The sequence below is a fragment of the Cetorhinus maximus genome, chromosome 22 (assembly GCF_964194155.1).
Source record: "Cetorhinus maximus chromosome 22, sCetMax3.hap1.1, whole genome shotgun sequence".
Lineage (NCBI taxonomy): Eukaryota > Metazoa > Chordata > Chondrichthyes > Lamniformes > Cetorhinidae > Cetorhinus > Cetorhinus maximus.
Window position 1 is genome coordinate 57,291,328 of NC_135900.1, and position 18,718 is coordinate 57,310,045.

General features: G+C 42.7%; 1 protein-coding gene across 3 annotated transcripts in view; it reads right to left on the bottom strand.

Annotated features, from left to right (window-relative positions):
• Positions 1–18,718, bottom strand: part of cadps2 (Ca++-dependent secretion activator 2) — a 782,646-nt gene that overhangs the window by 162,866 nt on the left and 601,062 nt on the right. For all 3 annotated transcript variants that reach the window (XM_078568371.1, XM_078568372.1, XM_078568373.1), the window contains 2 exons: positions 4,941–5,004; positions 2,687–2,810 (listed from right to left, as the gene is read on the bottom strand). In XM_078568371.1, the coding sequence (XP_078424497.1) occupies positions 2,687–2,810; positions 4,941–5,004 (188 nt within the window). The remainder of the gene's footprint in view (positions 1–2,686; positions 2,811–4,940; positions 5,005–18,718) is intronic.

Genomic DNA, 18,718 nt, shown 5'->3' on the forward strand with positions numbered 1-18,718 from the left:
TTAACCATTTAAAATAAACAAGGCAATGAGGGAGCTAAAATAGTATGCAATTATACAATCCTGTTAAGAATCAAGCTATTGAAAAGGAATTAAACTCATGAGTTTAGTCTCACCAATGTGTTAGAGTGTGAGTTAACACTCATTAATATATCCGGATGCTCTTATTTGTGTTGACAATCATCAACATATAATTTGATAACATTTTCAGTTTTTCGCCAATTAGCACACCCATGTCATTTTCTTGCTCCACATTATTTAACAATATACTTTTCATCGTGTATTCACATTACTATTTCTGGCTCCAATGTGTTTCACCTTACATTTCTCATGAGATGGTGTTAATATGCCTAGCTGTTAAATCTCTGTAGATCTGATTCAATTATATATCCCTCCTCAGAACATCCTATTTACCAATAATACATTATATAGCTGTACTCTACTTTCAATACCCATCTTAGTGTTATTACTAGGAACAGAAAGAATCCTTTCACAAAATCGTGGCAAATTTGATGTTCATGGCTATTCAATTGGTATTGATAAATGCATCACCAATATATATCACCAATTTATTATCAAATTTACAATTCCTTCTTAAGCCTAAACCATTTTATTTTATTCACAAGCCTTAAGTGGAGGAACTTATCAAGTGTGTTCTGGAATTAAAGTTATTACCATCATCTGCCAACTCAGTAACATCAAGAGATTTCAATTTTTTTTTTAGATGTGACCCCAATCTTTCAAAAACCCATTTGATTTAATATTATTTATTCGCTTGGCTAAAGATTCCAATAATTATCAGACTACAAATAGATCTCAAGTTAATTTTTGTATCATAATGTTGACCTTTGCCTGAAGGTTGCCTATACCTGATAGATTTCAGTTTTTATGTACCACAGTTTTTATGTACCACAATGAAGCATTTGTGCCATAAGATCCCCTTTATCTTTATTCTATCTTAATTTCATCAAGTGTTCATCAACATGTCCTGGTACTTTAAAAGCAGTTCAAAAACTCAAATGGATGGATATCAATTCCCGGTTGGAGAGTTGCAAAAGACTGATCCATCACCTCTGTCTCTTCTTCATATTTTGTATTACAGCCAGCTGATTTTCTCCTCTCAGGTAAGAGAAAAGTCAAAACATCTTTTTAAGTATATTTTTTTGTGAGGAGGAAGTAGGTAAGATTGAAGCCATTTACTGATTTATCTTTTCCTGTTTATCCTTCAAATCAGTTCCCCATAATTCATCTTATTTTCTCTTGCTCCATTGTTTTGAATAATATTGAATTTAATGACAGTATGATGGCTGCTGCACAACATTGCTCAGTTTCTCCAAAAATATAGCTTTCTCTCTTGTTTATCCTTCAGTATGCTGCTTTATTCTAAAATGATCATTCCTTTTAAGGTAATTACATCCATTGCTTTATCACTTATTTAACATAAGTAAAACCCATCCCAATTAATACTTTCTCTTTTTCAATACAATGTGTTATTTCCTTGAAAAATTTAAAATTAATCGCTTCCTATCCAACTTTCAATTCCCAGTACCTTGATCTTCTTATGTGGGTGCAATGGTTAATGTTGTCATAATACATGGTTTTCACTGCCATAACTTCCGTTGGAAATTGGTACATACCATCTGGCCATATGGGCTGAAAGGAAAATTACTAAAAGAAAGTAAAACTTGCTTTTATATAACACTTTTAATGGTCACTGGATGTCTCAAAGCGTATCACAACCAATGAAGTACTTTTTTGAAGTGCAGTCACTGCTGTAATGTAGGAAATGCAGCAGTTAATTTGAGTACAGCAAATTCCCACTTACAGCAATGTAATAACAACCAGATAATCTGTTTATTTTTGTGTGATGTTGATTGACAGATAAAAAGAGGCCAGGATATTTCTCTCCTGCTCTTCTGCGAGGTGCCATGGGATCTTTAACATCCACGCAAGCAGGCAGAAGGAGCCTCAGTTTGATGTCTCTTTTGAGAAAAAGGCACCACCTACAGTGCAGTACTCCCTCAGTACTGCACTGGAGTTTCAGCCTTGACTGTATGTATTGTTTTTGTATACAGACCAAGCTATCTTCAAGCCAAGACAGCAAAGTGCCTTTAAATTGTTAAGTATGATTTGAAGGATTTCTAAAAAGATCAACACTTTCTATTCCTCATTCTATTTCGGTGCAAGTCAAATGAATAACAACAATCCTCCTCCAGAAATGAGAATACAGGGCACATATCTAAGAGACATTTGTTGTAAGACAATGAAGCTCTTTAAAGATGTACAACCATCAACCAGTGCATGCATCCATTTACCTGGTTCTTTTCCACCAGCTGCTTGAAATGACAAAATGGCGTAGAGGGAAGAGAAAGTAAATTAGCCAATGATTAAAAAAAAACATAATTTAAATCTATATACAACTATTTATTTAACAAGGTTTCACAAGGGACCGGAAAAGAGAACAGCTTTAGTGAAAGGTTTTCAGTTCTGGAAGGAGGTCCCATAAGGCAGATTAAAGCAATGAATAGAAAAGACTCCACAGTTCACCAGCTGAGATTTTAATGAGGCATTTGCATTTGCAGAGGCTTGGGTTTGTTCAATGGCAAAGAAAGACTTGTGACAAAGTGTTCAGTTAATGGACTCAATTGGCTCTCTGTGTCACATGGATAGCTATATCAAACATACCAACCTTCTATTTTGGCATACTCTGAAAGGTGAGAATAATTGATCAAAGCAGCCTTCTCTAGACATTTTCGTACCACTTTCTTGACATCTTCAGGTGGCACAGGGGTGGCAATGTCTTTCATCAGAACCTTTATCAAGGGAAATAAGCAAACCTATAAAAATTATATTCCATGCATCTATTCTTTTCTCCCAACACACACCCCCACCCACCCCACCTTTTCTCCTTGATTTGTGCTGAATTTTCTCTTCTGATTGTTGTCCAGTGCTGCTACTGGAAGTATACGTGTGGAAATTAGTTGAGGACAGGACTGAATTTGGTTGTGATGCCCACTGCAATTGAACAGCCTGTTGACACTTACTGCCCAAGTTCACACACTAAGAATGGACATGGAGTTAGTGGAGGCTAGCTGGAATCCATGGGCATGTAACATAATAAGGAGTGAACACCCAGAATAAAGAAGGGGGCAAGGGAACAAAATTGGGGGATAAAAATATTAAGGCTTAGATCCTATTTAAATTTGATGCTTTTATTACCATTTGATACTATGAAAAAATGGCATTTTCATTTAAAAGAATGAAAAAACAGCCCAGTTGCTTGTTGAAATGTAAAATAAGGGTAATTTGTACTCCAGCTGATTGACAATAAAAAGTTCAGTTACACAAATGAACTTTTTATGAGGATCTTAGAATCTAAGCAGCCAATTATTGCTGCCAGTCTTTTCTAGCAGTGTACGTTATATAGATTGAAACTGAATACCATTTATGTTCCAAAAGATGTACTTTTCTTGCTTATTTTATCATTACTCCTATCATGAGGGCAGAAGCTGTGTCACAAACTCTTCAGGCTATAATATAGTAACAGTTTCAGGTAGAAGGTGATCTTTAATTAATCTATCCCACCCTCTGCAGTATTCCTTTAGGGCTTTTCTAAAAACCACAAATCCCACTTGTTGACAAAAAAAACAGTTCCATTCCTTTGTTAAACCATTAAGCTTTCCTGTACCACCACCTGTGCTGGTAACCTTTTCCACACTCACCGGGCAGAATTTTCCAGCCTCTGCCGCCGGCAGGATTTTCCGGTCTCACCAAAGTCAATGGACTTTTGAATGGCTTGCCACATTTTATGACCCCACCCCCGCTGTGACGGAGCCGTAAAATTCTTCCCACCATCATTTTATAACAACATTTCCCATTTTGCTATGTATCCTTAATTTGTAGTTATCATCTCTTGTGCTTAAATTCTGTATGTGGTAGAAAAGCTTACTTAGATCTAATTTTTCCAAGCGCCTCACAACTTTAAATATTTCCATCATATCCCTTTGAAGTCTTCTCTTTTTAAAAGAAAAGACAGGGTAGTCAATCTTTCCTTGTACACAATTCCCTTAAGTTCGAAGATCAAATATGTAGCCCTTCTCTGCACCCGCTCCAACAGCTGAAACTGCTTCCTGAAATACTATATACTATTTATCAAAACTACATGGAGTACTCGAAATGCTGTCTCACCAAGGCCAAAGACAGTTTTAAAATGATCTCTCTCTTGATTTATGTGTTTCATCCTTGCTATGCATCCCAATATTCTGATGGTTTTAGTGACCTACTCACTGTTACTACTGTACAACGAACCTGCTCATATTAAAGCCTCATGAATACATCCATTTTTTTTTTCAATCGCACCTGCCAAGTGAAACCAGTTCTTCCTAAATGGTTAAAATAATGAAAATCTCTGCTGAATTACAGCAAACAGTGCCAAACCTACTCACTGTGTTACAAAACGGTTCCCTCTGAATATTTCTGTGTCACTTCATGTTTACTTGTCAATTTTTAGGCTGGCAAGCTGAAAATGGCTACCATATAGGATGCTCCAAATTTGATGTCTGGAATCATAGGTAAAGGGGGAATTTCTGAATTTAGTTGAAGAACAGCCTGGCCAAAGGATATTACCTTGTTATACATAACTAATGGCTATAAAGGATTGATGCTTCCAGTTGATGGAACCCACCAAAGTGCCTGTTGCTCTCCTGATGGAACATTTTCCAAATCCATCTGGATGGCCAAGATAAACAACTTTGGCCAATCTCATGATCATCATGAAACACAAACTCCACCACCATTCTAGTAAGCTGCTTTGCAGTATAAGAAACAAATCTGAGTTAACTGCAATGGCTTCTAAGCCATCTCCAGTAAATGATTTACTATTGCACGTGACAAAGAGAAAACATGCTAAGGAAACCAAAAATTTCATTATAGTTTGGACATACCCTTTCAAGCAATGAGAGAGTGGCTTTTAGTGCACCTTCTGGTCGTCCAAATGGGAAACAGTACCTAGGCATTAATAGAGAATTCAGACACCTGTTAAGTTAAACAATGATAGTGCAATTCTATACAATAGGTTAGAGTAGACCTTAAAGATGGCTTGTTACAAGACTTGCATATAATTGGCTTTATCAGTACTGAATAAGTGAAGAACAAACTGGGCTTGAATAGGACAAATTGCTTGAGGGACAGAACCTGATCTTTTGACTGGGCACTTTACAACACTGAGTTCAATAATTTTAGATCACAACCTTTGCTCCATTTTGTTTTTTCTTCCTCTCATTTCTCTCTTCTTCCCTTTACTTTTGTTCTTGTCCTTGATTCCCCTTCCTCTGACTCCTTGCACAGGTTCCCATCCCCCTGCCATTTTAGTTTAAACCCTCCCCAACCACTCAAACAAATGTTCCCCCTTGGATATCAGTCCCGGTCCTGCCCAGGTGTAACCTGTCCAGTTTGTACTGGTCCTATCTTCCCCAGAACCGGTAGCAATGTCCTAGGAATCTGAAACCCTCCTCCTCACACCATCTCTTCAGCCATGTATTCATCCAATATATCCTGCTATTTCTACTCTGACTAGCACATGGCATTGGTAGTAAGCCTGAGATCACTATCTTTGAGGTCCTACTTTTCAACTTACTTCCTAACTCCCGATATTCTACTTTTAGGACCTCATCCCTCTTTTTTACCTATGTCGTTTGTACCAATGTGTACCACCCTCCCCCTTCAGAATATCCTGTATCCGCTCTGAGGCATCCTTGACCCTAGCACCAGGGAGGCAACATACCATCCTGGAGTCTCGTTTGCGGCCACAGAAACACCTATCTATTCCCCTTACAATTGAATCCCCTAAAACAATTGCATTCCCACACTTTTTACTCCTCCCCTGTGCAGCAGAGCCAACCATGGTGCAACGAATTTGGCTTTTGCTGTTTTCCCCTGAGAGGCCATTCCCCTCAACAGTTTCCAAAGCGGTATATCTGAATTGCAGGGGAATAGCCACAGGAGATTCCTGCACTGCCTGCCTAGTCCTCTTGCTCTGCCTGGTGGTCACCCATTCCCTTCCTGCCTGTGGACTCTTAGCCTGTGGTGTGACCACCTCTCTATACATGCTATCCACGATACTCTCCGCCTCATGGATGCCCCACAGTGTTCCCAGCCGCCGCTCCAGCTCCAAAACCTGGGCTTCCAGGAGCTGCAGCCAGAGACACTTCCCGCACACATGTTGGCCCCGGGCACTGAAAATGTTCCTGGCTTCCCACATAGAGAATGAGGAGCACACAATGGCTTTGAGCTCTCCTGCCATGACTTACCCCTTTAAATGACAAGAACAAAAAACAGAAAGGGGAATAAGAAAAGAGATAGGCAGAGAAAACAAGGGCAAGAATCAAACAGGGCCTCAGTGAAAAATAGTGGGAATGGGACAAGTAATGTTACAAAGACACGGCTTAAGGCTTTGTGCCTTAAAGCGAGGAGCATTCACAGTAAGGTGGATGAATTAACCGTGTAAATAGATGTAAACAGGTATGAGATAGTCAGGATTAAGGAGTCATGACTGCAAGATGACCAGGGATGGGAACTGAACATCCAGGGGTATTCAGCATTTAGGAAGGACAGACAAAAAGGAAAAGGTGGTGGAGTTGCATTGCTGGTTAAAGAGGAAATTAACACAATTGTGAGGAATGATATTAGCTCCGACAATGTGGAATCTGTATGGGTAGAGCTGAGAAACACTAAGGGGCAAAAAATGTTAGTGGGGGTTGTATATCGACCCCCAAACTGTAGTGGTGATGTTGGGAATGGCATTAAACAGAAAATTAGAGACACATGAAATAAAGGAACATCTGTAATTGTGGGTGACTTTAATATGCATATAGATTGGGCAAATCAAATTAGTAACAAGTAGAGGAGGAATTCCTGGAGTGTATACGGATGGTTTTTTGGACCAATACGATGAGGAACCAACCAGAGAACAGGCCATCCTAGACTGGGTATTGTGTAATGAGAAAGGAATAATTGGCAATCTAGTCCTTGGGGATGAGCGACCATAATATGATAGAATTCTTCATCAAGATGGAGAGTGACATAGTTGATTCTGAGACTAGGGTCCTGAATCTTAATAAAGGAAACTACGATGGTATGAGGTGCAAAGTTGGCTATGATCGATTGGAAAACGTTACTTAAAGGGATGACGGTGGATAGGCAATGGCAAACATTCAAAAAGCGCACGGGTGAACTGCAACAATTATTTATTCCTATCTGGCGCAAAAGTAAAACAGGAAAGGTGACCAAACCATGGCTTACAAGGGAAATTAGAGATAGTATTACATGCAAGGAAGAGTCATACAAATTGGCCAGAAAAAGCAACAGACCTGAGGATTGGGAGCAGTTTAGAATTCAGCAAAGGAGGACCATGGGATTGATTAAGAAGGGGAAAATAGAGTACGAGAGTAAGCTTGCGGGGAACATAAAAACTGACTGTAAAAGTTTCTATAGGTATGTGAAAAGAAAAAGATTGGTGAAGACAAATGTAGGTTCCTTACAGTCAGAAACAGGGGAATTTGTATTGGGGAACAAAGAAATGGCTGACCAACTAAATACATACTTTGGTTCTGTCTTCACAAAGGAGGATGCAAATAACATACCAGAAATGTTGGGGAACACAGGGTTTAGGTGAGAGAGAGAAACTGAAAAAAATCAGTATTAGTAGGGAAATGGTGTTGGGGAAATTGATGGGATTGAAGGCCGATAAATCCCCAGGGCCTGGTAATCTACATCCCAGAGTACTTAAGGAAGTGGCCCTAGAAATAGTGGATGCTTTGGTGGTCATCTTCCGAGATTCTATAGACTCTGGAACAGTTCCTACAGATTGGAGGGTAGTTACTGTAACCCCACTATTTAAAAAGGGAGGCAGAGAGAAAACAGGGAATTATAGACCAGTCAGCCTGACGTCGGTAGCGGGGAAAATTCTAGAGTCTATTATAAAAGATTTAATAGCTGAGCACGTGGAAAACAGTGGCAGAATTGGGCAGTCAGCATGGATTTATGAAAGGGAAATCATGCTTGACAAATCTACTGGAATTTTTCGAGGATGTAACTAGTAAAGTTGATGAGGGGGAGCCAGCGGATGTGGTTTATTTAGACTTTCAGAAGGCTTTCGACAAAGTCCCACATAAGAGATTAGCGTGTAAAATTAAAGCACATGGGATTGGGGTAGCATATTGAGATGGATAGAAAACTGGTTGGCAGACAGGAAACAAAGAGTAGGAATAAATGGGTCTTTTTCCGAATGGCAGACAGTGACTAGTGGGGTACCGCAGGGATTGGTGCTGGGACCCCAGCTATTCACAATATATATTAATGATTTAGATGAGGGAACTAAATGTAATATCTCCAAATTTGCAGATGACACAAAGCTGGGTGGGAGGGTGAGCTGTGAGGAGGATGCAGGGATGCTTCAGTGTGATTTGGGCAAGCTGAGTGAGTGGGCAAATGCATGGTAGATGCAGTATAATGTGGATAAGTGTGAGGTTATCCACTTTGGTAGCAAAAACAGGAAGGCAGATTATTATCTGAATGGCTATAACTTGAGAGAGGGGAATGTGCAACGAGACCTGGGTGTCCTTGTACACCAGTTGCTGAAGGTAAGCATGCAGGTGCAGCAGGCGGTAAAGAAGGCAAATGGTATGTTGGCCTTCGTAGCCAAAGGATTCGAGTACAGGAACAGGGATGTCTTGCTGCAATTGTACAGGGCCTTGGTGAGATCACACCTGGAATATTGTGTGCAGTTTTGGTCTCCGAGGAAGGATGTACGTGCTATAAAGGGAATGCAGTGAAGGTTTACCAGACTGATTCCTGGGGTGGCGGGACTGACATATGAGGAGAGATTGAGTTGGTTAGGATTATATTCGCTGGAGTTCAGAAGAATGAGGGGGGATCTCATAGAAACCTATAAAATTCTAACAGGACTAGACAGGGTAGATGCAGGAAGGATGTTCCCAATGGTGGGGGAGTCCAGAACCAGGGGTCACTGCCTGAGGATACGAGGTATACCATTTAGGACTGAGATGAGGAGAAATTGCTTCACCCAGAGAGTGGTGAGCCTGTGGAATTCGCTACAACAGAAAGTAGTTGAGGCCAAAGCATTGTATGTTTTCAAGAAGGAGTTAGATATGGCTCTTGGGGTGAAAGGGATCAAAGGATATGGGGAGAAAGCGGGAGCAGGCTATTGAGTTGGATGATCAGCCATGATCATGATGAACGACGGAGCAGGCTCGAAGGGCCGAATGGCCTACTCCTGCTCCTAGTTTCTATGTTTCTACTTTGCTTTCAGGTGACAGCTGTCAAAATCCTGCCATTCATGTCTCCTCTAGACATATCTTATGTTTCTTTACTTGTCTCCTTATCATTTTCTTTGGCCATGAAATCCTTTGTAATTTAATCCCACTTGCCCTCTATCACAGACCTTCCCCTTTGTTTTTCTTTCCCCCTCCATACCCATCTTTCACTAGCTCAAAACTTTTCCCAGTTCTGATGAAAGTTCACAGACCTGAAATATTAGCCCACAGATGCTGCCAGATCTGCTGAGTATTTCAAGCATTATCTTTCTTATTCCTGATGCCCAGCATCTGCACTATTTTGCTATTGCTTTAAATAAGGTTTGTTTGTGTATTACAGAGCTTGTTTCTAAATCAAAGAATTGAGGAAAGAAAGATCGACTTGCATTTAGATAGTGAGTTTCACAACCTCAGGATGTCTGAAAGCACATTACAGTCAGTAAAGTAATTTTGAAGTATAGCCATTGCTATAATGTAGGAAACGTGGCAGCCAACGCATACACCAAGCTCCCGCAAACAACATGATAATGGCCAGATCATCTTTTTATTTTTTACTGTTGATTGAAGGATAAACATCGGCCAGGACATCAGGGAATAATTCGCCTGTTCTGCAAATAGTGCTCACGGAAGCTTTTACATCCACCTGAGAAAGCAGACAGGGCTTTGGTTTAATCTCGCATCTGGAAACTGCCCCACTGACAGTGCAGCACTCCCTCATACTGCACTGGAGTGTCTGCCTGGACTTTTGTCCTCAAGGGAAAAATTTTCCCCCCATTGGGGGAGGTGGGGGCAGTGTGGGAGCGGGCGAGTTCCACCCCATGTCATCTCGCGTCATTTTACGCATCGGCGAGCGGGCCCCGCTCCCGCTCGCCAACCGGTAGATCCTGCCCCAAGTCTTTGGTGTGGGACCTTCTGACCAACTGAGACATGGCTGACACTATAAATCACAATTCTGGTGAATAAACTATGGTATAAAACTGGCTGATAACTTCTTGTATTGATTAATTTGAAGGCTAACATCCCAGGAGACAGAATAGGAACATGCATCTGTAAATAATGCAAAAATTGAACCATTAGATTACATGAAGTCACATCATTCAAAGGTCTACCAGTGTTGTGGTACCTCACAACAATTTAACTGCTGAAACATTCTATGTTCAACCTTCACATACACCCAAACTTTAAACCCTTGTTCAACTGGCAATTCGAGTCAATCACTAGAGCAGCCCTTCTACATTTGACCCATTTCCATGTGTAATATGGTGGCCTTGATGTGCCTATACAACAAATTCAGCACCCCCAACAGGAAACTATGCTTGAAGGGAGTGTCAATGAGAAGCAACAGTATCATAATCCTATTTCTGACCTGTGTTCTCTTCAATTGTGGCTCTCTGTTGGAAGTGTGTAATCAGTGTTTAACGCAATTGCATTAATCTTCAGTCTCTGAGGTTCACATTGATGAAGCAAACACGTTTTGGAACTAACTAGTTTCAACTAATGAAAGCCTAATTTTTTTGGCATTTGCTTCTTGGACTTTGGGACACCAGAAGAAATATAAAAAGCACATTGGCTTAAAGTTATTTATTTTAAGAGAATGTTACGGACCGGAGGAGGATTAGTTTAAACAGCCCTGATTTTTCCTCTTACTAACTGTCTGTAAACAGAAAGGTGTTTTTGATTTCTGATTTTCTCTTTTATAAGTGGTGGTGTGTTTTCCCAACCCTTCAGTTTTGGAGTTATCCAATTCTCTATTAATAACCCCACAGCAAACTCCAGATAAGGTAAAGTAAGAGGGTTGGTCTATTTTACACACACACAAATAACACAGAAAGGGGTATCCGCAATGTCCGTCTCTTTCTGCACTCATACAATAAAAGATGGATAAGGAAAAGAAAGGGGTACAGGGCAAGACCATGATAAAAATAAGAGTTTCGGTTTCACGTGAGTCCAGAATCAAAAGGTCCAGCGGCGTATTCCTTCAGAGGTTCGCAGGCTGAAACTATTGCAGGGTGATCCATCTTTCCAGAAGTGAGGACTTCCACAATGAAGGAAGGCATGGAGAGACGAATTAGTTTTTAAGGCACAGATACAGAATTCCAATGTTTCAGTATTCACAGTGTAGATGATGGCCAAGCCATTGACCTGGTCAGAGTTCTTTCTGCTGCTGTTAGATGGTAAAATGGTAGGCTGCCTGGGTTCAGTTCCACAGCAGCTTGGGGGAGATCATGTGACATACCTCCCACTTCTTCTCCTGGGTGTGGGCAAAGGATGTATTTTCCCAGGTTTGGAACCTTGAGGTGTTTAATAGAGGAGTCAGGGTCTTTTTGTCCTTTACAGACATACTGTCTCCGTTGGCCAGAGCTCTGTCTTAGAAATGTAAAGGGGGGGTTTGGTGCATTTCTTTGGAATTTGATTGTCGGCAGTCACAGAGGGCATTAGCACCTCTTTAAAGATAATGAGGTCCCTGCTGGTTTCTGAAGGTTACAAATTCCTCTTGTATGAGTCATGGCTAGTCAGGGTAAAGCCTGGTCCATATTTAAAATAAAAATAATAATTTTATAAAATAGCCAGGATGACGTAGAGATATATATTTCGCCAGGACAAGTAAATCATTACAATAGACAGATTATATTTTGTTAGATGAAAAAGCATAAACTAAAGTTATAGGGAGAATAAAGTAGTTAGACATCAAACGACAGGGCAAGCAGTGGTTAAATGTTTGCTGTTGTGTTTCCATCCTTCAGTCTCAGCAGGTTGTCCTCAGCAGATAGACGTAGTTAGTGAATTGTTCTGCCCATTATCTGCTCCTATTAGAATGTGTCTGACTGAATGCTACAGATCCCAGGGATTACACGTGCTTTTGAAAATAAAGGAGATCCCACTGTGGAACTTCTGGAGACTGATCAACATTTCTTGACTATACAAATAACAAAGCCTGCTTTCTGAGTGGGTTTAATCCTTGATTACATAATCAAATCAGTGCTTAGTCTTCCCACCACCAGTTTAGCTTAGGTGTTTTATTTTTCAGCTATTGATACATAACTTAATGGCAGCTTTCCCCAATTTTAGCACTTTAAAACATTTTGTTAAATGGTAAAATAATTATATTGCTCTTTGTGTCACAATTTACTACAAAGTGCACTTTTGAAGTATGCACTTGTAGTGAAGGATTGACACTAGAGCAGTTATTTCTCATAGCTGACATATTAGGCTTTCCAGAAAGACACCCTGGTACCAGCATTATAGCGTTGTCTGCTGGTAATAATCACACTGCAAACATGGGAAATCCTGAGGATGTGAAAGGCATTATCTACATTTTGTCATCTAATCATTCCAGTCCTCCACCGTATCACCACTTGTTCTATCCCTCTCCCACTAACCACACCACTCTTTTTCTAGCTTTGCTCTTGCTTATAAACTCTGTTTCTCTAACTTTTCCAGTTCTGAAGAAAGGTATGAAAGGTTATTGGACTGAGTTTTCCCAGATGGGTCACAATCCCAATGTCAACTTCAATTCCGGGAACCAGGAAGCAGCTGTGGCAGCTCGTCACTCGAATCTTCCGGGAGGCAGATAATTAAGAAGCCACCTCTTTGAGCCCAGGACAGCGTTCAGACCAGGGAAGCAGGAGGCCCAAAAGGAGAGCGAGCATTGATGTCTGCATGGCTTTCCCCCGAGCAAAGGCGGGCACTGTTGATGGAGGCAGGAGACCGCTAAGGCACCTCAAAATGGAGGCGATTTCTGTAGCATGGGGAATAACTAAAAACCTCACATGGCCACAGGTGTCAGGCCATCTTTATGGATGGTTTTTGGTCGTGGAATCCCAGCTAGGGGGTTGGAGGAGAGGTATCAATTGCCTCTGACTCATTACCAGGAGTCCAAGCTGCAGGGAGCTTGTCTGCACTGGAAACACCTCTGCAGCATCCTCACTCTGACCCCAAGTGGGCCATTAATTGGGGAGGTGATGGCGTAGTGGTATTGTCGCTGGACTAGTAATCCAGAGACCCAGGGTAATGCTCTGGGGACCCGGGTTCGAATCCTGCCACGGCAGATGGTGGAATTTGAATTCAATAAAAATCTGGAATAAAGTAATGATGACCATGAAACCATTGTTGATTTTTGTAAAAAAAAAAAATCCATCTGGTTTACTAATGTCTTTAGGGAAAGAAATCTGCTGTCCTTACCTGGTCTGGCCTACATGTGACTCCAGACCCACAGCAATGTGGTTGACTCTTAAATGCCCTTTGAAATGGCATAGCAAGCCACTCAGCTGTATCAAACCGCTACAAAGCCTCAAAAAAGGAATGAAACTGGATGGACTACCCAGCATTGACCTAGGTACCGGAAACGACAATGGCAAACTCAGCCCTGTTGACCCTGTAAAGGCCTCCTTACTAACATCTGGGGGCTAGTGCCAAAATTGGGAGAGCTCTCCCACAGACTAGTCAAACAACAGCCTGACAGAGTCATCCTCACAGAATCATGTCTTACAGATAATGTCCCAGACTTCACCATCACCATCCCTGGGTATGTCCTGTCCCACCGGCTGGGCAGACCCAGCAGAGGTGGCAGTATGGTGATATACAGTCAGCAGGGAGTTGCCCTGGGAGTGCTCAACATTGATTCTGGACCCCATGAAGTCTCATGGCATCAGGTCAAACATGGACAAGGAAACCTCCTGCTGATTACCACGTACTGCTCTCCCTCAGCTGATGAATCAGGGCTCTTCCATGTTGAATATCACTTGGAGGAAGCACTAAGGGTGGCAAGGGTGCAGAATGTACTCTGGGTGGGGGATTTCACTGCCCATCACCAAGAGTGGCTCAGTAGCACCACGACTGACCACACTGGTAGAGTCTTAAATGACACAGCTGCTAGACTTGGTCTCCGGCAGGTAGTGAGGGGACCAACAACATGGAAAAACATACTTGACCTCGTCCTCACCAACCTGCCTGCTGTATATGCATCTGTCCATGACAGTATCGGTAGGAGTGACCACCACTTAGTTGTTGTGGAGACGAAGTCTCGCCTTTACCTTGAGGATACCCTCCATCGTGTTGTGTGGCACTACCACCGTGCTAAGTGGGATATATTTCGAACAGATCTAGCAACTCAAGACTGGGCATCCATGAGGCGCTGTTGGCCATCAGCAGCAGCAGAATTGTACTCAAACACAATCTGTAACCTCATGGCCCAGCATATCTCCCACTCTACCATTAACATCAAGCTGGAAGGTCAACCCTGGTTCAATGAAGAGTGTAGGAGGACATGCCAGGGGCAGCACCAGGCATACCTAAAAATGAGGTATCAAACTGGTGAAGTTATAATGCAGGGCTACTTGTGTGCCAAACAGCATAAGCAGCAAGTGATAGACAGTAGCAATCTATCCCACAACCAACGGTTCAGATCTAAGCTCTGCAGTCCTGCCACATCCAGTCGTGAATGGTGATGGACAATTAAACAACTCACTGGAGGAGAGGCTCCACATATATCCCCATCCTCAATGATGGAGGAGCCCAGCACATCAGTGCAAAAGATAAGGCTGAAGCATTTGCTACAATCTTCAGCCAGAAGTGCCGAGTGGGTGATCCATCTCAACCTCCTCCAGAGATCCCCAGTATCACAGATGCCAGTCTTCAGCCAATTCAATTCACTCCACATGATATCAAGAAACGGCTGAAGGCACTGGATACTGCAAAGGCTATGGGCTCTGACAATATTCTGGCAATAGTACTGAAGACTTGTGCTCCAGGACATGGTGCGCCCCTTGCCAAGCTGTTCCAGTACAGCTGCAACAGTGGCATCTACCCAGCTATGTGGAAAATTGCCCAGATATGTCCTGTACACAGAAAGCAGGACAAATCCAACCAAGCCAATTACCAACCCCATCAGTCTATTCTCCACCATCAGTAAAGTAATGGAAGAGGTCATAAAACAGTGCTATCAAGTGGCACTGGCTTAGCAATAACCTGCTCACTGACGCCCAGTTTGGGTTCTGCCAGGGCTACTCAGCTCCTGCCCTCATTACAGCCTTGGTTCAAACATGGTCAAAAGAGCTGAACTCACGAGGTGAGGTGAGAGTGACTGCACTTGATATCAAGCCCGCATTTGACCAAGTGTGACATCAAGGAGCCCTAGCAAAACTGGAGTCAATGGGAATCAGGAGGAAAACTCTCCACTGGTTGGAGTCATACTTAGCACAAAGGAAGACAGTTATGGCTGTTGGAGGTCAGTCATCTTGGCTCCAGGACATTACTGCAGGAGTTCCTCAGGGTAATGTCCTCGGCCCAACCATCTTCAGCCGCTTCATCAATGACATTCCTTCAATCATCAGGTCAGAAGTGGCGATGTTTGTACAATGTTCAGCACCATTCATGACTCCTCAGATACTGAAGCAGTCTATGTCCAAATGCAGCAACACCTGGACAATATCCAGGCTTCAGCTGACAAGTGACAAGTAACATTCATGCCACACAGGTGTCAGGTAATGACCATCTCCAAGAAAGAATCCAACAATCACCGCTTAATTTTCAATGGCACTACCATCACTGAATCCCCCACTATCAGCATCGTGGGGGTTACCATTGAACAGAAACTGAACTGGACTAGCCATATAATTATTGTGGCTACAAGAGCAGGTCAGAGGCTAGGAATCTGTGTGACGAGTAACTCACCTACTGACTCCCTAAAGCCTGTCCACCAACTACAAGGCAAAGTCAGGAGTGTGATGGAATACTCTCACTTGCCTGGATGAGTGCAACTCCCACAACACTCAAGAAGCTTGACACCGTTCAGGACAAAGCAGCCTGCTTGATTGGCACCACATCCACAAACATTCACTCCCTCCACCACCGATGTAGTAGCAGGGGTGTGTACCATCTACAATTATGCACTGCAGGAATTCACCAAGGCTTCTTAGACAGCATCTTCCAAACCCACGACCATTAACATCTAGAAGGACAAGGGCAGCAGATAGATGGGAACACCACCACTGGAAGTTCCCCCACCCCCCAAGTCACTCACCATCCTGACTTGGAAATATATCACTATTCCTTCACTGTCGTTGGGTCAAAATCCTGGAAATCCCTTCCTAACAGCAGTGTGGGTGTACCTCCACCACATGGACTGCAGCGGGTCAAGAAGGCAGCTCACCACCACCTTCTCAAGGGTAACTAGGGATGGGCAATAAATGCTGGCCCAGCCAGCGAAGCCCAAATCCCATGAATGAATACAAAAAAAAATTGCCCACCACTGATCGGCAGGTAGTTGGTGCTGTGGTAACTCTGCCTCTGTAAATGCTAGGAGGCAGGCATTAGTCAGGTCAGAGACCCAATGTACTAATTTCAGAATTTGCTCCCGGCCCTTCCACTAGACCCACCTCCGCAAATGCTGAATATTTGCAGCACTTTCCAGCTTTATTTCAAAGTTCCAGCATCTGCAGTATTTTTCCCCTACTAAATAAAGTTAAACATTTTCTTTATTTTGCAGGGGCTCTCTTCTTTTAAATATATTTATTTGTGGCATATGGGCGTTGCTGGTTAGGCCAGCATTTACTTCCCATCCACAATTGCCCTTGAGAAGGTGGTGGTGAGCTGCCTTCTTGAACCACTGCAGTCCCTGTGGTGTAGGTACACCCACAGTGCTGTTAGGGAAAGAGTTCCAGGATTTTGACCCAGCAACAGTGAAGGAACAGTGATATATTTCCAAGTCAGGATGGTGTGTGGCTTGGAGGAGAACCTCCAAGTGGTCGTGTTGCCATTTATCTGCTACCCTTGTCCTTCCAAGTAGTAGAAATTGCGAGTTTGGAAGATACTGTCGAAGGAGCCTTGATGAATTCCTGCAGTGTGTCGTGCTTTTTGTAGATGGTACACATTGCTGCCAGATGTGTCTGTGGTGGAGGGAGTGGATGTTGAGGCTGGTGGATGGAGTGTGAATCAAGCCGGCTGCTTTGTCCTGGATGGTGTCGAGCTTTTTGAGTGTTGTGGGAGCTGCATTCATTCAGGCAAGTGTAGATTATTCCATCACACTCTTGGGCTAGGGAGTGATTGACGAAGATGTCATGGACAAAAAGACAAAGGGAGTGTTAATGGTGGAGGTAAGAGCTAAAGAAGGTGCTGATCGTGGCATAAAGGTAAGAAAGCAGAATGTGTTAATAGCAGAACAAGGGTCAGCACTCTGTGAAAGAACAACATGGAACAAATGAGAGATGGCCTTATTGGAGGTGGGGTTGGGGAAAAAAGGATAGAAAAAGGGATAAAAAGGGGGATGAAACAATGAATAAAAATAAAAAATGTAAATAAACAATAAAAGTAAGTAGATAAAAGATAAAAATAAATTTTTTAAAAGGGATTTAAAAAGTGGTGAAGATAGAGGAAAGAGTTCATGGTCTGAAGTTGTTGATCTCAATATTAAGTCCGGAAGGCTGTAAAGTGCCTAATCAGAAGATGAGGTGTTGTTCCTCCAGTTTGTGTTGGGCTTCACTGGAACATTGCAGCAGGCCAAGGATGGACACGTGGGCATGAGAGCAGGATGGTGTGTTGAAATGAAAAGTAACAGGAAGGTCTGGGTCATGCCTGGGGACTGACTGAAGGTGTTCCGTAAAGTGGTCAGCCAGTCTGCATTTGGTTTCCCCAATATAGAGGAGACCGCATTGGGAGCAGCGAACGCAGCAGACCATATTGCAGCAGGTGCAAGTGAAGCGCTGTTTGGACCCTTGGACAGTGAGGAGGGAGGAGGTAAGGGATGTAATTGCACCTTCTGCAATTGCATGGGAAGGTGCTGTGGGAAGGGTATGATGGAGGAGTGGACCAGGGTGCCCTGGAGGGAAAGGTCCCTAATGAATGCTGATGGGGGTGGTGAGGGGAAGATGCTGGAGTTGGTGGAAATGGTGGGAGATGCGTCGGACACGGTTGAGGACCTTGCGAACCATAGTGGGTGGGAATCCTTGGTTAAAGAAGAAGGAAGGCATGTGGCATAGTGGTATTGTCACTAGGCTAGTATTCCAGAGGCCCAGCAAAATGCTCTGGGGACCCAGGTTCAAATCTCACCATGGCAGATGGTGAAATTTGAATTCAATAAAAACAAATCTGGAATTAAAAGTCTGTTGATCACCACGAAAATCCACCTGTTCACTAATCTGCTGCCCTACATGTGACTCCAGACCCACAGCAATGAGGTTGACTTTTAAATGCCCCCTAAACAAGGGCAATTCAGGATGGGCAATAAATGCTAGACTAGCCAGTGACGCCATAAATAAATAAATAAATGTCAGAAGCGCCATTTTGGAAAGTGGCAACATCAGGTGGAGGCGAAGGAATTGAGAGAATGGGATGGTGCCCTTACAGGAAGCAGGGTGTGAGGAGTTGTAGTCGAGGTAGCTGTGGGAGTCGGT